This window comes from Emys orbicularis, chromosome 9, assembly GCF_028017835.1.
Source record: "Emys orbicularis isolate rEmyOrb1 chromosome 9, rEmyOrb1.hap1, whole genome shotgun sequence".
NCBI classification, from domain to species: Eukaryota; Metazoa; Chordata; order Testudines; family Emydidae; genus Emys; species Emys orbicularis.
Window position 1 is genome coordinate 28,196,186 of NC_088691.1, and position 26,300 is coordinate 28,222,485.

At 41.5% G+C, this 26,300-nt stretch overlaps 1 protein-coding gene across 1 annotated transcript; it reads left to right on the plus strand.

Moving 5' to 3' along the window:
- Positions 1 to 1,696: 1,696 nt before the first annotated feature.
- On the plus strand, positions 1,697 to 25,902 carry LOC135883978 (transmembrane protein 182-like). Its single transcript, XM_065411254.1, has 5 exons — positions 1,697 to 1,849; positions 4,297 to 4,414; positions 7,260 to 7,358; positions 17,971 to 18,108; positions 25,673 to 25,902. The coding sequence occupies exons 1-5, from the start codon at positions 1,697 to 1,699 to the stop codon at positions 25,900 to 25,902; spliced, it is 738 nt and encodes a 245-aa protein (XP_065267326.1).
- Positions 25,903 to 26,300: the final 398 nt, after the last annotated feature.

Consider the following 26,300-nt stretch of genomic DNA (forward strand, 5'->3'; position numbering starts at 1 on the left):
CATGTCTTTAGCTAGAACGTGGACTCTTCTGAGCAAGGTTCTATCTTGCTTCTGGTTTCTATAATGGGCCTAGTGCACATGTGGACATAAATAATTATAATGAGACACCGCTCTTGACATTTTACATCCAGGAACCAGATATCCAATATGTGATTTAAGAGCTACTCCTGAATGAAATATTTAAGGAATAACCATGCAGATGACACAACCTATCATTATCATTTAAAAGTTACCATGTTCCTAAAACAAGACAGAATAGATGGCCTCACCTGCCCATATACCTCATTGGATGGCTAAATCTAGTCAAAAAGAACTTACTTACTAAAAAATCCCCAGATTCTTATTGTGAGTTCAGGTTCTCCTTTAGCACCTAATTTTAATGACTATATAAACAGATTCACAAATTAATCTGGCAACACAAATTACTTTAAGTATAAAGAAATTGCTTTCTTCCGTATGAAGATGGGAGTCTGTTCTACTACTGAGCATCAGGCAGAAGATTGTGAACTAGTTTTGATATACTCAAAAGATATGATAGCTTGCATTTTCTCAGTAACATGAATTTCTGTCCCTGTGCCAGCACTGTTGGCATGTCACAGGAATATGGAAATTGCCATCCTGAAATTATTATTCTCCTAGTCTGGCATCCTGTCCCTGGCAGTAATCTATAACAGATGCTTCAGAAGAAGACAAAAAACATTAGCATCCAAATGAGAATGAACTCTCTACTCATTAAGGATTTCCCCATTTCTGAGGGGACATTTCCCTCCTGGTCCAGTTAGATGTTGGTGGGACAAATTAACACCATAGTTGTACAACTTTATGTGAGGAAAGTAGAGAAGAGAATGTATTTTCAAGACCACCTAAAGGGATGGCCCAGTGTTGCTAGCTGTCCATTTGCACCTGATTTAAATGTCTATTTATGATTTGACTTAACACAGTCATATGGCATGATTATACTTGCAACAAGAGGTGGTACTGTATGAGCAGCATCGCCTCTGAAACACAGAGACTTTAAAAGAGATATTGGACAAATTTTAAATATTGCTTCTTGAATCTCTGCTTTTTTCATCCGAAATCAAGACTTGTGTTTTATTTTAATGGGAAGGTGAGAGCAGAAGGAATAAAGGAATAGTTTGGGGATGGTGGATGTGCCACCTTCATACTACAGTTGTGGCAGTGCAGCTAAAGATGTGCTCTAGAAGTGGCTATGAAACTTTCAGCTTTGACCATGCAGTTCACAGCCTCTCTGCCACACAAACACAGAGCAAATATAAAAATAACCTGTTCACGCAGTAGGCGTTACTTGGACAATTTTACGTAATCAATCCATAGAAGCTGCTTGACATCAGTCCAATAACTGTTTTTCATGATAAGCTCTCCGCATTGCTTTTGTAAAATGAATGCCCATACGTTTATTTGGGAATCTTCATACCTTAGCTCTATAGATAGTTATAATGTTTCTTTAATACAACAGCTGTTTGGTTGTGCCAGCTCATTTGCTTTTATTAGTCCTTTTGCCACTGCAACTCAAACCAGTCATGAAACTCAAACCAGTCATGAAACGATGCTAATCTATGTCCAAAAATAGCAGCCTCTCTGCATACCCCTCCTCTCAGTCTCCCTTTCAAACGTTGGACATCAGTACTTTTATTCTTTTCTGAGTTTCAAGCTTACTACCTATTGTTGTTCCACCATGAAGGCTGGAATACCAGCCTTTATAGCAGGAATTCTTGGTGGCATTGGTGTTCTACTGTTTCTCATAGCTTTTGGGACAGATTATTGGCTCCTAGCAACAGAGACCTGTGGAATCTTTGAACCTGAAAATAAAACTCTACACACCACAGAGGTAAAAACTAGAAATCTTGTGATATTCTGCAAGTTAAAAAAATACAGTTTTAAAAGAACTTGCTATAGAAATTTTTAAAACCAACACAAATGCTCTAAGTGTTGGTGCTGGTTGTTTTAAGCCAATGGTAATATGTGCTTATTGTATATACATTCGATGTATAAAAACTCAACTCAGCCTTACCTATAAAGTCACAACCTGCATCTCAATAAAGTGTATCATTGATAAAGACTTGAAGCAAAATATGCATAGGAAGCCATTACAGGAAACACTTCTGTATTCTGATAGCTATGGAGCAGAAAGTTGAAATGTGAAAATGTAATACATTTATTTGCTGATACTAGCATTAGCCACTAAAGAGAAACTGTATTATACTGAGCTTCATATAATAAAATGATATTTTATTGCTAACTTCTAATATGGCTCTTTAGAAACCCTGATTTTAGCTGAATTTGCTTATGGTGAAACTGTTCAATAAATGCTATGCAATAACAGCTGGATCAGCTCTCTGATTTTTTAAATTCTTCTTAAAAATTTTCATGCTGGTCAATGTGTGTAGTATTATTAACATTTTCCAGAAATATCCCTCTGTTATGCAGAATTTTCTTTAATGTCCAAACCAATTACGTTTGCTTTTTCTGTTTAATGATTCACTTTTGGAAAACTTTATGGTGTCAACAATAAGTGTCTTCAGTTCCAGGGTTTCATAATAAAGTGTAGGTTTTTGGCTGCATCAGCCATATTTCCAAATGACTCTTCATATAGAAAGCAGACATCCCAGCAGAAGTCATCGTTGTATAAAACAGTATAATAAAGCTGAAGAGGGCAGAGAGCAAAAGTTTCGCAGGCATAAAAGTCCAGCTCCATTTTGTTTCACTTAGAAATGAAACATCAACATGAGAGGTTTTAGACTATTTTAAAATTACTCTGTTATCACTAGTGTGAAAAAGGTTCCGGGCTACAAGTGTTGCACTGTCTTAAATAAAATAAACATCTCAAATATTCAAGATATGTGATTAGGCCCACTGTCTGCTTGACATAGGAAACTGGCCGAGGGATCCCGAAAGTGCCTGTCAGAGCAGCATTCACTATTGTTTCTGAGGTTATCGTTTTTATTTTAATCAATGGTTTTATACTTGGATTATTGCTCCCTGCTCTATGCTCCATGCTCTTCGCCCCCATAGACACACTCTCTACCCCTTTTTAAACTGGCAGGCTCTACTTATGTCCATTGAATGTCTTGATTGTATCTTAGCTATCAACAGTCATCAAAACTAGCGTAGATTTAACAAGTCAGCAGAGTCACCCTGTTGATGGCGTGTGCCTCTTGCACATCATTGCAGTCAAGGCTCATAGCTGATCCTGAAAGAAGGGAGTGTGTCTCTGGTCAACCCAATAGGACCCGTGTATTGATATTTGGTATGTAAGGACTCTAGGGCTTGGAAAGCTTTTGTGATGTCTCTCTGCTGGGCCCCAACTACCTTTCTCCCCTTTGAAATAAGGTGGGCTAACCTTGAGAGATGCTGAGTGCCTCAAATCCCATTTAACACAATACTTTCCAGGAGGTGTTCTGCCAATCATAGGATCAAGCTCTATAGCAGTAATGTTGATGCTCCATCAAACTGTATTGGCTAAAGATAAGTGTTTTTAATTACAGCTTGAATTATTTTCCTAACAAGTTAACTCACAGCATAGACAGTACAGTCCTCCTGACATGACTTGTGTGTCATTTTTGTAGAACTTTCATACAAGTTACAATAAATGAGAAACTGGTGCAAATTAATCAAGATAAGTGTGTGTCAGCAGTCATAGTTGAACTCATGAGGAGACTGATATAGACAAAGAGTAACTTCTGTCTGAGATAAACTAAGCACAGCTCCCACTGATTTGACCAGAGAGAGGGGGAGACCTTTTTGGGTCATCCAATAGAAGGAGTTAATGAGAGGTTTAGAGATGATAGTAATTTTGATGCATAAAGACTGCAAGATGGGATCTGCACAGGATAAAAAATATCCTTCTTTCTCAGTGATCTGAAGAAATGTTTCACTTACCAGAAAGTTAGGAAAGCCGCAGATAAAGGCCTGAAGTCAATGGCATTCTGTATAGCCAAGGAGGTCTGTATTAATGGAGTCCAATTCAACATGCTAAAATGTTACTCTTGTTTGTAATTTTGACAATGCAACCCCCTCCATCCCAAAACACTCCCTCTAGGGTGACCAGATGTCCCGATTTTATAGGGACAGTCCCGATTTTTGGGTCTTTTTCTTATATAGGTTCCCATTACCCCCCACCCTCCGTCCTATTTTTCACATTTGCTGTCTGGTCACCCTAACTCCCTCCCTCAAAAACTGACTTGCCAGCTTAGTAACTAAGCCAATAGTAAAGATGAATTCCATGTTATTTGTAGTTAATACAGTTTCATAGGCTTGTGCTTTATTCTCTTGCAGGATGTGGTTTTGAGAGAGGTCAGAAAAGAGATCCTCACTTTTCACCATGAAGGTTTCTTTTGGAGATGCTGGTTCTATGGCGAGGATTACGAGGAGACCATATGGAACTTCTGGTTCAGTGAGTGTTACTGATACATTTTATAGCTTTGTTTAGCAATGTTTTAAGGGGCTGGACCTGACATCAATGGTAGTTTATTATAGTGTCCATGTTGCTGTGATTATGGTTGTGTCAGCACTTCTATTATAAAGCTCTAATTCTACCAGATTATAATTGAGCTATAAAAATACAATCTGGACTGCAAGTCAGTGAGGGAGGTCTCTCCCAACTGAGAAGCAAGCTGTCTTTACATTTATTTTATTTTCCACGGAATCTGCATGGCCATTTTAAAATAGGAGAAAACCCAAAGCTATCCCCAAATTCCCCCTGATCAGGACACTCTGTGCTCCATTTAACGCTGAAATTTTTGGTCTCAGATGGTCTTTTACAGTCTTCTAGGAGCACAGCAACTCACCCATTTTCTCCCTTTTTAAATAAAATCGTCTCCAACAGGGACAGAGCTCCCACTCATACCCCTATTGCTCATACCCCTATTCATGTAGTAACCAGAGGGGCTTGCTAGACTAGAACCCTGTGGCTCTCTGCCCTTTTATCTTTACTGTCCTATTAATGTCTTCATCCTATGAGGTGTCCAGTGCCCTCAGTTCTCATTGACTACAATTTGTGGGGCACTCTGGCCAATGCAGGAGATGCTAAGCACCAGGTAGGATCAGACCCATATAAATCTGTGCGTAAATGCAATCAGGACACTTATTTTACAGCATTGTCTATTTCCCTTTTTTCATGGAAATTATGAGAATCAGCGCACAAACTAATAGTAAACACAGATGATAGCAAAATCCATCTTTTTGAAAGTACGCTAATTAGTTGGAAAACAACTTTAAGCAGAATGGAGAAGTCTAATCTTGCAAACCTCAGATTTGCCAGCTGGATTCCAGCTCATCTGATAGCTGTTAGGTGGTCCATGTGAAGTGAATTTGGTGGTCTCAGTAAGACAGGTGTTCACGTATAAAATAACTGCCATCACAGTTGACACTAACTAGCACCCTTTGTTGACAGTAGAGAAGCTAAGGACTGAATGGAACATGAAGACTGAGCTGTCTTTTCTTTCCTAGAGGTGGTTGGGTTCACTGGTGTGGCAGTACTTGTACTGCTGATGCCCCAGTTATATCTGCTCTGTAGATAATTAGAGGGCCTCAGTGTCCCAGGCTACCAAAACCTTAGATAAACACTAAAAAGAATTTACTCAAACAGTTTCTGTAAAGCTTTAAAGTACTATATAAACCTAGGCTTCTAAAGGTCTCCCAATCATACAGTTAACTGTCATTCACACAGCCACCATTTTCTGTGACATCTCTCCTGGGAGGGCAAGCCCTCAGGCAGTGATGCCACCAGACCTTAATTTGTGCTGGGGCTTGCTGGAGCTCAGCCCCAGGAAATGGCTGAGATGAGCAGTTATGAGGGTTTGACTCCTTGATGGCCTCTTTTCTTCCCGGGCACAGCCCTAGCACCTCTTCTGTCAGTTGTGCAAGGTGCGACCTGGCATGTACAGTGTGTGAGAGGTCATGCTGTGCGCTGGATGCCATTTTCAGTCCTGGAACCTCTTTCTTTACAAATTAAGCACCGAATGTCACCAAGATCTGCCTATCACTGTTTCTGAGTCAGCAGTATCACTTTCAGGAGTACTGCATTAGGGTGGGGTATGGCACTTTATGGAATAACATCAGAGAAAATGAAACTGATGGGCATTCAAAGGCTGAGAAGAGTCAACAAAACAGACAACCAACTCTCAGATAGTTGAGTTATTCAATGTTCATCTGTGCCTGACGTTTCCTAAAGTGGTTAAGTCCCTCTCTAAACTACACGTAGTGGGGTCACCACAAAATGCGATCAAATCATAGCAAATTTACCATATGATCATGAAGTTAACAGTGCAGCTCTGTCAGGAACCGACAGTTAATTTACTACACGATGATCAACATTTCAGGTGATTCCTACTCTTTGTAAACTACTGTATATTTTAGGATATGGTTGTCTCCATTATAAAATTAATATTTGCTAGAGTTGGTTGAAATTTTTCATACAGAAAGTGTTTCTGATAAAAAAGTGTCCTGAGAAGATTTACTATCCAATTGCATTACATGGGAATCCATGATATAATATAATGTTACGTGAAGTAAAATGATGAAATAAATCACCAGTTGGAATCCTGTTAATAACACTATTATTAGATAACTGGAAAATCTGTATTATTTCTTTAGGTATTTATTGTAATAGGATTGATCATGGCAAATTAGTTTGCTGCTATTGTGGATGTAATAATTAATTCAATAAGTATTCCATAATTAATTTAGTATGAACTAATGTCCACCTATTATAACTGTTCCTATGAGCTGGGGAACATTTAAAAATAAGTGGCCAATCATTAATTAATTCATTTAACATTAATTCTATTACCATTAATCACGATAAGCCTCAGTGGTATTAATATTGATGGGACACTTCCATTGTAATTGTGCTTTCCTTTCCCACAAACTGGAGATGCTATATGGTAGGTAGCTCTAGTATCCAAATTTTTTAATCACTTCTAGACAGAATGGAAAAAAACCTAGGCATGGGGAGAATTATTCTAATTTGAACAAATCCATATTCCTATGATTTTGTCTGGCTCAAGTTAATTTTTGAGGGAATTAAAACTGGCTGTGTAATGTTCTCAACTCCTGTTACATCCTATCTATCTCATTTTGCATTTAGAACATGTTTAACTTATACTTTACTCGTATCCCTTTTATGCCAATGAGTGTTTGGCAGGTTTTGCAGGATTGGACATTTTATCTGAGTATAAAGGTTATCATTTTGCATATAATAAAAGTGAAATGCTATTTATTCTTCATTTCTTTTTCAGCTAGCCAAGCACATCCCAAGTATTGCATGCATGGCTACCTGTTTCCTATGCCCATTGCTCTTGGACCTTTCCCACATCCTTCCTATGATGCAACCGCAGGTTAGTACTTAACCAGCTGTGTTCACCTCTTCTTTTCACAGGGATCCAATAGAGTGCTCAGATGTGTGGATCTGTACTGTAATTACCTTGGTGGCCTTGACCTTATTTCCTACCATTACAAATTTGCATGGGGGCATAAGAGAAAGTGGGGGCACACTCCCCTTTTCAGAGGCTATATAAGTTCTGGCCGCAGCTGCAGCCCCATAATTTAAGGAAGCAAAGGGGGCTGTGCTCCAGATGCTTCCCTCTGAGACCAACCATATGGAGGGTATGTAGGGAGTAAATGGAGCCAGGACTCCAGCCCCTCAATGCATGCCAGCCAGCACAGCTATCCTACACCCTTCTAATGAATCTAGTAAATTACTTCTCTCCAGTACAACTCGTTCACCTGCACATCTACCAATGTGATATATGCCATCATGTGCCAGCAATGCCCCTCTGCCATGTACATTGGCCAAACTGGACAGTCTCTTCGCAAAAGAATAAACGGACACAAATCTGACATCAGGAATCATAACATTCAAAAACCAGTAGGAGAGCACTTCAACCTCTCTGACCACTCAGTAACAGATTTAAAGGTGGCAATTTTGCAACAGAAAAGCTTCAAAAACAGACTCCAACAAGAAACTGCTGAACTTGAATTAATATGCAAACTAGATACTATCAATTTAGGCTTAAATAGAGACTGGGAATGGCTGAGCCATTACACACATTGAATCTATTTCCCCATGTTAAGTATCCTCACACCTTCTTGTCAAACTGTCTTAAATGGGCCATCTTGATTATCACTACAAAAGTTTTTTTTCTCCTGCTGACAATAGCTCATCTTAATTAATTATCCTCTTAGAGTTGGTAGGGGAACTCCCACCTTTTCATGTTCTCTGTATGTATATATATCTCCTCACGATATGTTCCATTCTATGCATCCAATGAAGTGGGCTGTAGCCCACGAAAGCTTATGCTCAAATAAATTTGTTAATCTCTGAGGGTACGTCTACACTACCCACCGGATCGGCAGGTAGCGTTCGATCTATCAGGGATCGATTTATTGGGTGTAGTGTAGACGCGATAAATCGATCCCCGATTGCTCTCCCGTCGACTGCTGAACTCCAGCTCGGCGAGAGGCGGAAGCAAAGTCGACGGGGGAGCCGTGGCCGTCGATCCTGCACCGCAAGGATGCGAAGTAAGTGATTCTAAGTCGATCTAAGATACGTCGACTTCAGCTACGTTATTCTCGTAGCTGAAGTTGCGTATCTTAGATCGATCCCCCCACCGTAGTGTAGACCAGGCCTAAGGTGCCACAAGTACTCCTGTTCTTTTTGCGGATAGAGACTAACACGGCTGCGACTCTGAAACCAGTACAACTGTGGCGTCCTGGATACACACCCACTAATGCAACAGCCTTACTTGGACTACATGATAAAATCATGATCTAGCGCTCCTTTGTGAAGGGTGTTTTCCATAGGATCTTACCTCCCTTGCTATTAATCCCTCAACTCTACCAGGGATAAACTAACACACCATGGTAGAAAGCACACTAGGAACTCACACTTGGATAGGTCACTGGAAACTCTCTGTTATGCTTTATTAGAAACTCATGATGAAAGAGGTGCAACTGAATGCCAGCAACAAAAGAGCAGCTTGTTGTTTTGTTGAGACCCCAGAAGCAAACTGCCCACCAGCAGGAATCTGTTATAGACCTGGGTCACACTGGTCTCCTTAGGATGAAGGCTCTGAATATAGACTTAAGGCTAGATAGATCATGACTTTATGATCCACTCTGAGTGAGGGGCAGCTGCAGCTGCACTGTTCCAGGAGCAGACCTGGGAACTGAATTGTGACAGAACCTGTTCCCCACTTGCTGCCCATCCCCAGGGAAAATTATTTCATCCCTTTATGCAGAGCAGTTTTCTCCCCCTTTATGGCAGATGGGGCAATTTCCTGCAATATTCTTGAAAAATCATGTTGAATTAAGTTTAGGTATATCTAGAATTCATCATATTAAATACAAAGGTTATTTGTTATTGTGAGGCCAGGATTGTATCTGACTGTCTAGGAGAGACATATAGGGTGTGAGCCCTGGGAAGTGTTATAAACTTCAAAGGACTATACTGAACAATGGGCCAGTCAAGAAAGGACTGTTGGACAAAGGTTAAGTGGTTTGCCTGGGGAATCTCAAGTGGGAGGTGAATGCAAATTCCCCACCTCCAGTTATGCAAAAAAGCAGCTCTTGGAAGCTCCATCTTACCTGTTCATGAAGATCCAAGGCCCAAGCTATATAAAGGCAAGATTAATCTATGTATAAGTGTGCTTGTTCTGAGCTAAGGCTGTTATGAATTTGTAACCACAGAAAACCCCTTTGTGGGGTTTGAAGGACTGACTCCTACCAGAGCCCTTGTGGAGATGGGGGGTGATCTCTTGTTAAGCTGATTGGCAGGAGTGTAAGGTTCGTTCTTATTGTTTTTAACATGTTTTCTCTGTAATGCTTTTACCTTGAGAATAAATGTGAGAATAAATGTGTTTGCTTAGAAAGAGCTGTGTGGTAACCACACACGTTTGCTTAGAAAGGGCTGTGTGGGAAATTAGGAAATGAAGAGAGAGAGCAAAGCACAGAAGCTGGATTGGTTAGGCAGTCTGACTTGTTGGGAGTATCACAGTGTAGGCAGGGAACTGTGCAGCCTGGAAAAACCCCAGTCAGAAGAGAGAGAGACATGGGGCTCTGCCCAAGAGAGCTGACAGCTGGGGGGAGCTGGAAGCCTAACAGTGGGTACCCTTGCTGGACTGTGGAGTGGGATATAGGTGCCGTTGCCCTGAACTGTGACGCCCCCTTCCCCTGCTTTGTTCAGCAGCTTACTCCAGCCAGCAAGTAAGTGTGGTGGAACCAAAGCGTTCCTGCTTCTCACTGCTCTCCAACCCTCCCTGCCCTCTTCCTCCCAGGGAGGAGCATTGGGCAAGTAGCTCCTGCTCTCCCCAGTGCAACTGGATTTATGATCTGGGCAAGGAGTAATGAGCGTTATATTTACCCTTATTCCCCTGCCTGGCTGAGTACTGGTGTGTGCCAGTCTAGCACTGAGTGATTCCCACACTGTCTGACTTAACACTGAATGAACTGTAGTGTTGTTGGGTGGGTTTTGTTAAAAGAAAAAGCACTAAAAACTATTCTTAAAAGACCTACATTGGCAAAACAAAATGAGCCTTTACTAAAATAGAGAAAATCAGTTAAACCAACACATTCAAATTGATTTCCCCCCAGTGTTTTCCTTGGATTTCCATCCCCATATATTTTTGGATTTCGGCAATGAATTAGCTGCTGTTTGGAATTTGAATTTAATTGGTGGCAGAGGACAGAATTAATCCACTAGTCTTTTTTAAAATTAATTGATTTCTTTAAATAGTACACATCCCTCTGCTTTACCTCCTGGGACCTGGGGCAGGTGTACTGTACAAACAAACATCTTGACCTTTTCCTTAGCCTTTAGCAATATCGTTTTTTATGGGGAATTCATTAAAAAAATTTGTCTGGTTTTTTTTTCTGTGCTGTGTATGATTTCTGCCCCAGGGAGGACACTGCAGTATAAAATGGATATGATGTGTTTGTTGACAGTAAAGTGAGTAGCACATTTCAGGCTCCATTGTAGACTCTGTATAAAAACACCATTGAGAGTTAGTTAAGTAGTAGTGTTTTTTTTCTTTTTCTTTTTTTCTTACAAGAGACAGTCAGGGTTACCAGTTTCTGAATGATTTTACTAATAAACAGACTAACTTTTCTGAGCTAAATAAAGGGCCCTCAAGCCATCTGTTCCTGTCTGTCAGTCCTTGCTCTGAAACAAACCCCTCAGCTGCCTCTTACGAATCTTTTCTGAGACTGACTTCTGAAAGGCTGTTAGATTACTTCAAGTGCCATGTGTGAGCAAAAATTTATACAAAGAAATATCTTCTCCTATAACCCTGTCCCTTAGTCTATCTGAAAGGAACGTGTTACTCACCCCAGGACCTGTAAGATCATGTTGTTCTATAGGAGACACAGCGATAACACTAGAGTGGTGGTATGGGGATGTTCTCTGCATAGATTGTTAGCCAGAATTGTGTAGTTCTTGCCCCATGTTTAGCATTCAGTCCTTACTGTGTCCCTGTCTATAGAGTTAGTCTTAATTATATAACCACTCACATCCAGGTTTACAACGCTATTCCTCACCTCTAACATCAGGATGTAATAATGCTTATGTACGCAAAGGGTGTTGAGAAGCTAACTTAATTCACTCTAAAGTATTTGAGATCTGCAGACAGAAAGTGCTAGTTAAGAGTACAGTATTGTTTTCTTTCAAGTAAGAAAGTGTTTATATGTAAAATACCATAGAGCGGGAGGATGCCCAAGGAAAGAATGACTGACTATGGCCATATCATAGTGAATAGGATGTAACTCAGGGCAGAATTTGGGGTGATGTGTTGTTAAGATATATACATGAATCATGGGATTTCTTTAAAGGTTCAAGATTCTTTTACTAAATGGATTCCTTGTCAGACTGGTTTAAAATGAGTAAAATGTGTCTGCTGTATATCATTTTTATTTCATGTGTGAATGATGACAGAATTGCCCATTTTCTCCCGCTTAAGTCAAATGGTCATAACTGCTGCTCCACAGACACAGTGCACAAAGTGGAAGATGATAGTATGAGGGGGGTGGATGGCTGAAGAGATTCGCGGTGGGCTATGGAGCCTTTTCACCTGTTTGAATCTATCCTGGGATTGTGGTATTCACTGAAAGTTATTCCCATCAGATGGTGTTCAGTGAAATAAGTTGGTGATCAGGCCTGTTCTTAGTGGGAAAGTGCCCACTACACAAAAACACCACGGTTGGCACTAACTAGCACTGTTGCTTGAAGTCATAGCAGAAAATTCAAGACTCAATGGGTCAAAGAATCTGAATCCCCTCCACTAGTTGTGATCCTTCTGGTTCAGGAGGGAAGGCAAATTAGAGCACTGAAAAGCTTGCACTGCTGCTTTCTGTGTTTCACCTGCTCTGTGGGGCCTGGTCTACACTACGAGTTTAGGTCGACTTTAGCCGCGTTAAATCGAATTAAGCCTGGACACGTTCACACGACGAAGCCCTTTCTTTCGACTTAAAGGGCCCTTTAAACCGGTTTCTTTACTCCACCTCCGACAAGGGGATTAGCGATAAAATCGGCCTTAGGGGGTCGGAATTGGGGTAGTGTGGACGGAATTCGACGTTATTGGCCTCCGGGAGCTATCCCACAGTGCTTCATTGTGACCGCTCTGGACAGCACTCTCAACTCAGATGCACTGACCAGGTAGACAGGAAAAGCCCCGCGAACGTTTGAATTTCATTTCCTGTTTGCTCAGCGTGGAGAGCACAGGTGACCATGCAGAGCTCATCAGCACAGGTAACCGTGATGGAGTCCCAGGATCGCAAAAGAGCTCCAGCATGGACAGAACGGGAGGTACGGGATCTGCTCGCCATATGGGGAGACGAATCACTGCTGGCTGAACTCCGAAGCAGTAAACGAAATGGCAAAATATTAGAAAAGGTCTCCAAGGCCATGAAGGACAGAGGCCATAACAGGGACGCACAGCAGTGCCGCGTGAAAATTAAGGAGCTAAGGCAAGCCTACCACAAAGCCAGAGAAGCAAACGGAAGGTCCGGGGCAGAGCCGCAAACATGCCGCTTCTACGCGGAGCTGCATGCCATTCTAGGGGGTGCAGCCACCACTACCCCAACCATGTGCTATGACTCCTTCACTGGAGAAACACACAGGGAAGCGGGTTCGGGGTACGAGGAAGATGAGGATGGAGAAAATATAGATAGCTCACAGCCGCAAGGAAGCGAAGAAACTGGTTTCCCCAACAGCCAGGATATGTTTATCACCCTGGACCTGGAACCAGTAACCCCCGAACTCACCCAGGCGTGCTCCCAGACCCTGAGGGCACACAGGGGACCTCTGGTGAGTGTACCTTTGTAAATATTACACATGGTTTAAAAGCAAGCGTGTTTAATGATTAATGATTAATTTGCCCTGGCAATCGCGGCCAGTACAGCTACTGGAAAAGTCTGTTAACGTGTATGGGGATGGAGCGGAAATCCTCCAGGGACATCTCCAGAAAACTCTCCTGGATGTACTCCCAAAGCCTTTGCAAAAGGTTTCTGGGGAGGGCTGCCTTATCCCGTCCGCCATGGTAGGACACTTTACCACGCCAGGCCAGTAGCACGTAGTCTGGAATCATTGCATAACAAAGCATGGCAGCGTATGGTCCCGGTGTTTGCTGGCATGCAGACAACATCCATTCCTTATCGCTCTTTGTTATCCTCAGGAGAGTGATATCATTCACGGTCACCTGGTTGAGATGGGGTGATTTTATTATGGGGACATTCAGAGGTGCCTGTTCCTGCTCTGCTGAACAGAAATATTCCCCGCTGTTAGCCACGCGGTGGGGGGGAGGGGTGAAGTGATCATCCCAGAGAATTGGGTGTGTGGGGGAGGGGACTTAGTTGGGTTTGTGCTGCATGTTAACCCTGAAACCGCAGCCCCTCCTTTTACATTGCAAACCCATTTTAAATGGCCAACCCAATGGGTGCTTGGTATGGGAAATTAGAGCACTACTGTTTGAAACCATTCCCACATGTTAAGAAGGTTAAAAAAGCCAAAAGACTGTGGCTTACCATGGCTGCCTGCAAGCTGAAATCTGTGGCCTGGCACTGCGTGAGTGATCTCTCACACCAAACCGGCAGGCCATCAATATAAGAGGAAAAATGCGACCTTGTAACGAAAGCACATGTGCTGTGTAATGTGAACAGCAAAATTTAACGTGAAAGAGTGTACCCATTGTTCTCTAAAATGTGTCTTTTTTAACCACCTCTCCCTTCTCCTCCACCAGCTGCAAATGTTTCTCCTTCACAGAGGCTAGTGAAGATTAGAAAGAGAAAACGTAGGACGCGTGATGACATGTTTACAGAGCTCCAGATGTCCTTCCACGCTGACAGAGCACAGCAGAATGCGTGGAGGCAGTCAATGACTGATTACAGAAAAGCACAATGTGAACGAGAGGAGAGGTGGCGTGCTGAATCGCGGGCTGAAAATGATAGGTGGCGTCAGCTTGCAGACAGAAGGCAAGAGTCGATGCTCCGGCTGCTGGAGCATCAAACTGATATGCTCCAGCGTATGGTTGAGCTGCAGGAAAGGCAGCAGGAGCAGAGACCGCCGCTACAGCCCCTGTGTAACCAACAGCCCTCCTCCCCAAGTTCCATAGCCTCCTCACCCAGACGCCCAAGAACATGGTGGGGGGGCCTCCGGCCACCCAGTCACTCCACCCTAGATGATTGCCCTAGCATCAGAAGGCTGGCCTTCAATAAGAGTTAAAGTTTTAAACTGCAGTGTGTCCTTTTCCTTCCCTCCTCCCCCACCCATCCCGGGCTACCTTTGCAATTATCCCCCTAGTTGTGTGATGAAATAATAAAGAATGCATGAATGTGAAGTAACAATGACTTTATTGCCTCTGCAAGCGGTGCTCGAAGGGGGAAGGGGAGGGTGGGGTGGTTGGCTTACAGGGAAGTAGAGTGAACCGGGTGGGGGGCGGGGCGGAGGGTTCATCAAGGAGAAACAAACAGAAGTTTCACACCGTAGCCTGGCCAGTCACAAAACTAGTTTTCAAAGCTTCTCTGATGCGCACCGCGCCATGCTGTGCTCCTCTAACCGCCCTGGTGTCTGGCTGCGCGTAATCAGCGGCCAGGCGATTTGCCTCAACCTCCCACCCCACCATAAATGTCTCCCCCTTACTTTCACAGATATTGTGGAGCGCACAGCAAGCAGCAATAACAATGGGGATATTCTTTTCGCTAAGGTCTGAGCGAGTCAGTAAGCTGCGCCAGCGCGCTTTTAAACGTCCAAATGCACATTCCACCACCATTCGGCACTTGCTCAGCCTGTAGTTGAACAGGTCCTGACTCCTGTCCAGGCTGCCTGTGTACGGCTTCATGAGCCATGGCATTAAGGGGTAGGCTGGGTCCCCAAGGATCACGATAGGCATTTCAACATCCCCAATGGTTATTTTCTGGTCCGGGAAGAAAGTCCCTTCCTCCAGCTTTCGAAACAGACCAGAGTGCCTGAAGACGCGAGCATCATGTACCTTTCCCGGCCATCCCACGTTGATGTTGGTGAAACGTCCCTTGTGATCCACCAGGGCTTTCAGCAGCATTGAAAAGTACCCCTTGCGGTTTATGTACTCGGTGGCTTGGTGCTCCGGAGACAAGATAGGGATATGGGTTCCGTCTATCGCCCCACCACAGTTTGGGAATCCCATTGCAGCAAAGCCATCCACTATGGCCTGCACGTTTCCCAGAGTCACTACCCTTGATATCACCAGGTCTTTCATTGCCCTGGCAACTTGGATCACAGCAGCCCCCACAGTAGATTTGCCCACTCCAAATTGATTCCCGACTGACCGGTAGCTGTCTGGCGTTGCAAGCTTCCACAGGGCTATCGCCACTCGCTTCTCAACTGTGAGGGCTGCTCTCATCCTGGTATTCTGGCGCTTCAGGGCAGGGGAAAGCAAGTCAAAGTTCCATGAAAGTGCCCTTACGCATGCGAAAGTTTCGCAGCCACTGGGAATCGTCCCACACCTGCAGCACGATGCAGTCCCACCAGTCTGTGCTTGTTTCCCGGGCCCAGAATTGGCGTTCCACGGCATGAACCTGCCCCAGTAACACCATGATTTCCACATTGCTGGGGCCTGTGCCTTGTGAGAGGTCTATGCCCATGTCAATTTCCTCATCACTCTCGTCGCCGCGCTGCAATCGCCTCCTCGGCTGGTCCTGGTTTTGCTTTGGCATGTTCTGGCTCTGCATATACTCCAGGACAATGCGCGTGCTGTTCATAGTGCTCATAATTGCCGCGGTGATCTGAGCGGGCTCCATGATCCCAGTGCTAGCTATGGTGTCTGGTCTGAAAAAAGGTGCGAAACTAGTATCTGATGGACCAGGGGAGGGAGGGAGGGAGGGGTGAGTGACGACATGGCGTACAGGTACAGGGAATTAAAATCAACAAATGTGGCTGTGCATCAGGGAGAAACACAAACAACTGTCACACAGAATGGCCCCCCACAAAGATTGAACTCAAAAGCCGGGGTTTAGCAGGCCGTTGATTTGACGGAGGGAGGGGGAATAAAATGAATACAGAACAAATCTAATTTTTACATCTTAAGACGACGGTGCAGCATGACTGATAGCCCTCGGCATCTTCTGGGTGCTTGGCAGCAAATACTGGGCGCTTGGCAGTTAGTGTACTACGACTGATAGCCACATTTTTCCTGTATGATGACGATGGCCTTCAGGCCTATTGCACGATCTGCTGCTCAGGGAAGACTCTGCTAACGTGCGATGATCCAACTTGTAATAGGAAAAGACTACGGTTACTAGTCGTAATACACCATCTACTGCCAAAAGGCAAAAGGCTGGTGCAATGCAGCCCCACGGCTGCCAGCACCCAGATCGCCGATGAAGGCTACCAATCATGCTGCATCGTCTACCGCCAAAAGGCAGTTAGCTGCTGCTGCTGTGTAGCAATGCAGTCCCACGTCTGCCGGCACCCAGATGACATATGGTGACGGTGAGCTGAGCTGAGCGGGCTCCATGCTTGCCGTGGTATGTTGTCAGCACAGGTAACCCAGGTAAAAAGGCGCGAATCTATTGTCTGCCGTTGCTCTGACAGAGGGGGAGGGGCCTGACGACATGTACCCAGAACCCCCCGCGACACTGTTTTGCATCATTCAGGCATTGGGATCTCAACCCAGAATTCCAATGGGCGGCGGAGACTGCGGGAACTGTGGGATAGCTACCCATAGTGCAATGCTCCGGAAGGAAGCATTGCAATGCAATGCAAGGAAGTCGACGCTAGCCTTGGTACTGTGGACGCGGTCCGCCGACTAGAGCACTTAGAGCATTTTATGTGGGGGGACACACAATCGGCTGTATACAACCGATTTCTATAAAACTGGCTTCTATTAATTCGACCTAATTTCGTAGTGTAGACATACCCTGGGTAAATATGGCTCAATTCTCCAGGATCATGAACCTGGCATCTTTAACTAATGCTAAGTAAAGGGAGGGGATGGCGGGAGAAAAGAGGAGATGATTCTATGTCTTTGAGTTTAGTTTCCATTTCTTTCTTTCCTACCCCAAGCTTGTTGCTCTCCCACAAAGCTTGTGCCATATTTTACCCTGGCAATCAAAACCCTTTTGTGCCAGGCCTTCCTGACACACCCATTGGAGTTCTGCTGTTCATCCTAGGCCCATTATTTATGGTATGAAGTACATGACAAATAAGCTAAACCTTTACAAGTGCTGGCCATATGGTATATCTGAGGACACTAGGGAGTTAGTAACATGCCTGATACAACTCTTCTCAACAAGAACAACTCAATAAGTCCAATAAAATATTTAAAAATTGTTCATAATCCTGATATTCATTACAGCAAGGTTATTATTTTTATGGTTGCTGAAACTGGACTTATATGCGTCAGTTTCACACAGACTTCTGAAAACTGATCTGATTATGTGGGTTTCCTTTCCTTTCCTATAACTTTATTCTTTCCCATTGTACAGTGTACAGAGGTTTCTGGACTGCATTCATCATACTAGCTGTCGCTGCCAGTCTGGTGGGAGGATTCCTGTTGGTGTGTGGTGTGCCCTTTTTCAATGCTAGATTCTATAAAGTAGGAGGTGGATTCCTCATCACATCTGGTAAGCTGCCAAGTCATGGTAATTGGATATACTAGCGTCTGGAATGCTGAAACCAAGTTTCTCTTTGTGTGTGTGTGTGTGTATGAAAAGGGTAGGAACTCTAATCATGAGGAACGACAGTAGAAAGATATGAGCTCTGGTAAATTATGTAAGAAAATTTCAGCACTGACTTTGGAGAAACTGTATTTCCCCTCCACTCTAAAAAATGAATTTTGTTCAATGAAGTTTTAGAAAGATATTGCTTTGCCATAAAAGACTTTACTTTTCAGAAATGCATTTTTTTTCTTCTTGTGTAAGGCTCCGATTTTGTTATGCAATCCGCTGGGAAAGACCTCTGAGCCTAGATGGAGTCTATGGCCATTGTATTATTGGACAGTAATTAGCTAGGCCCCAGTCCTGCAATGCAATCTTCTAATTTGGACCACTGTTGTATATTGCCCTCAACAGTGGACAGAAATAAACATTTATACACTATTAATAAAAATCCACTGTGAAATAAAACTAGAGGGACACATTCAAATAAAATCTGAAAATTATATAAAGCAGCATCAAGTCAGGAAAATGAACTAGAAACATTCATTTATTCACCCTTCATGGTAACCTTATTAATCACTCCACTGTAGTGTTATTAGAACCTAGAATAACAAGACATTTTTTCTCTTTCTCTTTTTGGGATTGGTGGGATTATTTTGGGGGGATTTGTTGGGATTGGTGAATTTGTTTAACTAAAGTAAATCATTGTTTTAAACCTTTGACCAAAAATCATAAACCTTGTAAGCAGACAAAAGTTTGGTTAACTTCTCTTTATATATATGGCACTCTTTATGGGATCAGGGAAAACCAATGGAATTGTCTTAATTTTTTTCAGGCCCTAATTCATTAAAACACTTAAGCACATGCATAACTTGCAGCATGCAAGTAGCCATTTGAAGTCATTGGGAAATACTCTGTGAAATAGGCCACTATTTCAAAAAAAGTTGAATAGATTTTAAAGGAAGTAAAATTCTGTACTTAAAAAAGAAGAATAAAACTAACTCACTACATTTCACTGTTGGTGTTTTATTTTAGTCTTTAGTTGACAACTTTTTCATTAAAAACCAGGACATAGAATTTCACAGTTCTTAAAAAACCTGATTGTGCACCACATAACCTCTTGGCTATTTTTTATGCAAATGAGAACCGAAAGAAGGGACAACCTTGTAAAAGTGATCATTCTTGTGACATTTCCAGCAAGATTTACTCAGTGGTTCATCAGATGATTTTTGATAAACATCCAAAATGTCTGGATTCGTATTGAAACTAAGTCTCTAAAATATTTGGAATGCATTGCTCAGTAGTTATTTTCTTTGTTTCCATAAAATATAATCCGTTCTGAAAATATCTCGGTTTTTGACTCTCTATCGTTTGGATGGCAGGATTTGGTCTGATGGTACAAGAGGAAGCTGGCATTGTCTTCTACTCGTGGCCTGAAGCTCAATTTTAATTAACCTTCTTCACAAAATGCTCTATCTTCTCAGAAGTGTGAAAACATTTGTAATTGATAGAGAGGAGTGTAGTCTAGTGATTAGATTTTGAGATTAGAAATCAGGACTCCTCAGTTCTACTCCTGCCTCTGCCACCGATTCCCTGTGTCCTAAGGAAAGTCATTATTTCATCCTTAACCTCTGTGTGTTTCAGTTTACTCTGATAAGACTTTCCTACCTCAGAGGTATGTTAGGAGGCTTAGTTAATGCTTGTAAAGCAATGTGAGATTCTTTCCTGGAAGACTCCTAATCTAACATAGATGTAAATATGCTGCAAAGCACTTTTTTTGTTTGTAAATCAGATATTCCTAAATTTCTCTTGGAAAGCAGAGATTTTACCATGTGCATTTATTATTTATTTAGATTGACAGGACCGTAAGGGGTGACTGTCTCACACTCTAGATACCCCTAACAACTACCGGTAATTAAAAATGCAATCTATGCCATCAGTATCATCTATAGAACTGAAAGCTATACTTTAAAACACACACTGTAGGAAACAGAACCTAAAGGATGGCTTGGCTGTTTTCCTTGAGGGCAGTACTGGCACTGAAGATGAAGCCCCATCTCTAAATTATTCCATTGGCACCAGCAGACTGTGTGTCCCTACACTGCAGGGGAAATTCAGTGTTTCACAGTGAAGTTTTTATCATCCCATTGGATTCCTTGGGTTTGCTTTCCAAGAAACGGCTCTCATTATTTACTGTACTTTCAGAGGATGAGTCTGATAGCCTGCCAGCTACCATAACAAATCTTGTGCTCTGTGGGTGGTAGTCTTGAGAGCGCTTTCAGAAGAACCAGCTCATTTTGCTTGATTTATTCTGAAGGATAACTCAGTAGATAGAACCGGAAACTGCTTGACGTTTATTGCTAGTTTCATTTGTAGATCTTTCCCCCCCAGTTTAACAGTTGTCCTTGCCAACCTGCTTCCAAAAATGACTCAACCACACAAGCAGCTAACCAGGATATCATCTTTCTTTCTAGAATTTGACATGCTGTCAATAGTTTAAAGGCATCCTATGGGAAGAAAGACACTAACCGATGGCTAGTTTTCACTTGTTTCAGTAGTCAGACAACGATGTAATTAATTATAATTACTGTGTCACCACTAGGGCTGGGTGAATACTGCAAAATATTTTGCGAAAACATTGTTTGTATTTTGAAATAAATTCACTTTGACTGTATTTGTGCCCCTTTCTGTTTCAGTTCCCATGGATAATTTAGCAAGCAAGTTTAATGATAAGAACGTATGGGTCTGATCCAAAGCCACTGAAGTCAATGGTAGGCTTTCCATTGACTCTAGTGGGCTTTGAATCAGGCTCTAAAATGGTAGGGTTAAGAGAACACGTGACCTGTTGCCCACATGCTGAGTTGAGGAGAGGCAGGGAAGGGATTGTTGGGGGAATAGCAAAGACCTGCTGCAAACAGTAGAGCTGTGAGACCTTCTCAAAGAAAAGGTCAAGAATACTTGATAATGGAAAGTGTTTGGCAACTAAATATAGGGGTTGGTACCAGCTCCCCCATAACAGAACAAACAAATACACAATAATTCAATATGTCTATATTTTTCTCTCAGCCATTCAGATCAGAATGTTATTATACAGGATTCCAAATATTGTTGTGTGATTCCAGCCTGTTACATTTTTACACAAACGACCTGAATATTTTAACAGTGGAACATTTCTAATAACCACTCTTCAATTAAGAGGAACCATTCCAATGTTATAAGGTAATTCTACTGTGAGCAGGATGTCTGAGGTTTTGTGTGTGTTAATCTGTTCTGTAATACTAGCTTATTGCAAAATTAACGACGAACTCTATGCCAATCTTATGGCTGGAATCCTTTGTATTTTATACTCTAATTCCGTTTTTCCAAAATGAGAGCTCCACATTCAGCAATCACCAGGTATTTTGTATATAATGCATGTATTTTGTAAGACAGGTGAAAGTCAGCAGTCCATTTTCTTACCATAAGGTTCTTTAAGAAACTAGTAGTCTAGAAGGTGAATGAGACACGGATAGTTAAAGTTCAGTTTTCCTATAACTAGCAGATTGAATGAAAACGCTTTAGCTTCCAAGGAATAAGAGTTAGAGATTGAGTTCTTTCATCTGTCCCTACAATTAGCTGCTATAAAGGTGTCACAAGCATATAAAACAAGAAAAAGAAAGACACAGAGTTAGACTTCAATTTACTCACAAAGTGCTACTGTCCTTTAGAGTGGGAAGACACAGAGTCAGGGGTTAGTTGTCTTGCAGTTAGCCCCTAGCTGGTGTCATCAGGGTATGAAGGAGAAAGATTTAATGCCACAAGTTCAATTTTCTTGCAATTAGCCACTCCCCAGAAGATGCCATTGACCTCATCAGCACTGCGACTGAGTTTCACAGTTAATTTTTTCCATACCAGCCTAATGAATAGAGGCAGAGGGAGAAAAAGAAAGAGATCACTCTGCTAATTTTCTAGCCAGCAGAAACCACAGAGCTATTAAGAGGAGTATATGGACTGTCTCATTTGACATGCCTGTCACTTATACTTACCAGAACCCAACACACAACAGCAGAGACAACACTGCTGCATGTGTAAGCAGGAAGATTGTCTGGTTTAGTAATCTCCTACCACTGCGCTCTGCCATCTTGTCCCCACACTCCTAAATACTGTATTAACAAAAAGCCTAACTGCAGCAAAACAATCCCCAATCCTTAACTTGACCCCCAAAGTGGCTCTTTTACTCGCTACAGTACATAGCCAGGCTCCTCATTTCATTTTTATTATGCAAGTGGCATATAGCGTTTTACAGGCACTTGCGTAAATGTCAAGGGTCTAAGGGTCTGATCAATTTTTATTCATCCCTGTTTGATTTCTGCAGTTAAAATCTTAGGACTTCAATGTCCCAGTGACCTTTTTGTTCCTTCTGATGGCATCCTGAGGCAGGGGTGTTAACTCCAGTTTCAGTTCTCTGCACTTCCTCTTCTATTTTCCTATTCCATTTGTCCTCTTCATTTTGTCTTCTCATTACTGTGACTGTGTAAATTCCAGGGACTCTTCTCCACCTCATTTGTAATTATTCTGATGGAGAAATTGCTTATTTTACTCTCTTTTTTTGTCACGTTCAAAGAGTATGAAATTGTTCTTAATTTAGATTCCATTGTTACTCTGGTGCCATCATCTCCAATACTTTGTTTAATAACAAATCCTGAAGTGTGAAGAGCTGGTGCTTTTTCTAGTGAGGACTAAGGAGACATTTTCCTATTCAGCACTCTGGGAACCTGAATGTTGGATGTCATTCCTCTTCATTGGCCTCTCATGCTTTCCTATGTTGTTTATCCAGTCATCATCCAATGATAGTTATTTTCTTTCATCTTTATAGTGAAGGTATGAAATTTTCTTCTGAATATATATATTAAAAGAGAGTAGATAAAAGCTAGCTCTAAATATGTATGTTAGCATATCACCGTCCAATGCCCCTCAGGAATATATTTTTTTATTTAGGTCTATTAAGGTAGATATTGTATTTTAATAAGATATGAATTGATCTTAAGAAGGATGCTTACTGAGGTTCAGTTATTATCCAATTAATTTAATTTTAAATTACATTAACAATAAAGACTTAATTACATTCTTATCAATATATTGTATTTTGTGAAGAATGTGTGACTATTAATTTATACATACAGCAATTTCCTTATAGCAAGATAATTGGTATTTTAAGCATATAACTGTCATATTCCATGTAAATTACTTATTTGCGATGCTTAATTTAAAGTGCTACCAAAAATTATAATGAACATATGGGTATTAGAACAGATAGCATTTAACTCCTTGACAGCCAGTCCCAGTAGGCACAGGGCCTTTTCCTTATAAGTCTAAAACATTAGAAAAATATAGCACTCCCCCAGTATGTTCATAGGTTCTAATTCTAAGGTACTGGAGAGATGCTCTGCAATTTTAAAAAAAGTAAGACAAATCTAATGACTTAGCGTTCATTCATACATTCACACACATTTTTTATATAACACAGTGTGACTTAGCTGAAGATTATTTTGGATCCTATATATCTTCATATAGACCTTCTGTTAGGCTTTGATGCAGGAAAGCACTGAAGCATAATCTGACTCATTACATTTCTTTATTTAATGCTAACTATCATTGGCTTTACCATTGAAAAGGCACCTCTTACCTACAGTTAGCATACAGCAGTATTTGAGGTGATGTAGGTTATTTCAGATCTGTGGTATTTTACAAAACTCTGTGTGATAATGTTGACTGTCTAATGGGGACCACTGCACTAATTGTAACATAATAAATAATAAGTTTCTATGATATTTTGGAGCATGACATGGCCGTGGGCTAAACTAGAGTTTTGTGACAGGGGAAGGGGTCTCCTCTTTTTCAAATAATCCACCTACATGATAAAGATGGGTCATACTTTGGAATCTTAAGTCTCCATCTTTTGAATTTGGGGAAGGAAGTTTCTGATTAGGATACCTGGATGTGAACCCGTTCTGGGTTGGATCAGATCTGGTAGGCAACTATTTTCCAGTTCTGTTTCAGATGCAGCTGACCTCGTGGTGTTTTCCCCATTTATGAATGTGGAAATCTAATGAGATCACTAGGTCTCATCTGACATTTTGAGCCAAAGTATTTTAAAAACACCTTGCAAGATTTTTGTGGCAACAAATAGGAGCACAATTTCAAAACCTTCTCCTGATGTGGCACTGAAGCTGAATACTACCTTAACCCAATATCCAGATCTGACTGTGATCTTAGTCCATTTCTGGCAAGTGGCTGTAGAGGAGGTTTATCAAGGTATTGCTTGAGGATATGGGTAATACTCCCCCAAAACTGTACCATCCCCCAAGAATTCCTACCTTCATAGACATTTCTAGCTGTGGTGTAAATTATTTATTTTTTATTATTATTATTATTATTATTATTAAACAATCTACCTGAGATTATGTAGAGTGGCTTTACTTGACTTTTCTATGTTCTTATATTGTATTTCCTAGTGAAATACTATCTTCTAGGCCCAGTGTCATGTGTTTTTTTCGATACTTTGTTCCAATGCTTAAGAAAACATCATACAAGATGAAAAAAGGCAGTTCACCAGAGCTTGTAGCAGCTACTGCACTTGGTCTATCCATCATGGATTCTGTTTTCTCTGTCCGGCCACGGAAGTAACTACAGAGCAATGTTATGCAAAATGATTCTCACCATCAGCAAATTCATATCCCCAAATTTTTGCATTTCTTGTGGAAAGCAAAGCCAGTTCTGGCTGGAATGTCTGATTTGTTCTTTTCGAGAAGATAAAAAGAAGTTTTTTTGTTTTCATCTTGGCCCATGTTTCATTCCACTCTTGCCAGGCAAAAAAGCCTCTGATGAAAATGGAAATGATACACATTTTTCCAAATTTGGATCAAATATTGCAAAATTTATCCATTTTTCAAAATTAACATGGCTCTAGATCCTGTTCCCACTGAAATCAATGGGAGCCTTGCAATGGCAATGAGTGAGCCAAAATGGGAAGACCATATTAAGCGTCACTTGTAAAGACGCACTGCACAGAGCCAAATTTCACCCAGTGAGAGTAGGCTCAGACCCCATACAGTGCTATCCTAGGGGCAATTTTCTAAATAATATCCAGCACTAGACTCTCATATACGGGAGCCAAAAAGTGTGGCCTGAATGACCAAAACTGAGTGGTGAGTGTGGTTTTATGTAAATGTTCCGTTGATTCAATGTAAAAACATACTTGGGAATTTTTATTTATTAAAAAATGTAATCAGATGTTATAAATATAAATAATCTGATATAACATTTTGCACTGTTTTAAAGAAAAGAAACTCTTTACAAAGCTTGCTGCATAGTTTGAAAAGCTCAAATGCCCGTTTTTCATATTCAGTCTATTTAGTGAATGACAAGCAGCTTTAAAAACGAACACTGACATATCGCCAGTAAAAATTCATAGACAGTATTTTGTTAATTTTATTAATGATTTCATATGCTGATCACACTTGGAAAATAATCGATCTTTGTCTCTTTTCAGGAGGTTTATTTTTCCTGCTCATATTTCTCTTTGTGATGTGGAAGGAGTTTGCAGCTGATCTCCAGAAATACATACTTCTGGAAAGAAGTGAAAAATGCATGGACGATGTCCCTGTAAATGTGTATTATGGATGGTCATTTATGTTTGCTGCAGCTGGGGTTCCCTTGGTTTTACTTTCTGGACTTCTCTTTTATCTTGTTGGCCGAAGCATTCTGCCGGCAGTGGAGTAAACAAGCTGTGCGGCTGAAAAATCCTCTGAGAAGATCTTTGAAACCACCTGAAAATGAGGACATAACTGTTTGGGGGACTAGACAATTTTTGTAGCTTAGGTGCTTGATCAAGGGTCATTGTTAAATGATGCTAAGGAACACTAGAAATATAAACCCAGTCATTTCAAATAGAGCTGATTGTGAACCAAAACCCCAGTGCCAAAATATCCAAGTAGCTTTCCCATCCTTATCATGGGAAAGACCAAAGGTCCAGATACAAACATGTAGACCTGTAAAAACATAAATGTTCAGATTCAGACCCAAATTTTTCAGCTCTGGTTCAATTCTCACTTCAAAGTCAATGTAATACTCTTCATTTTGTAATAGACTGGGCATATCTAAAACCTGGCTGTGGGCTT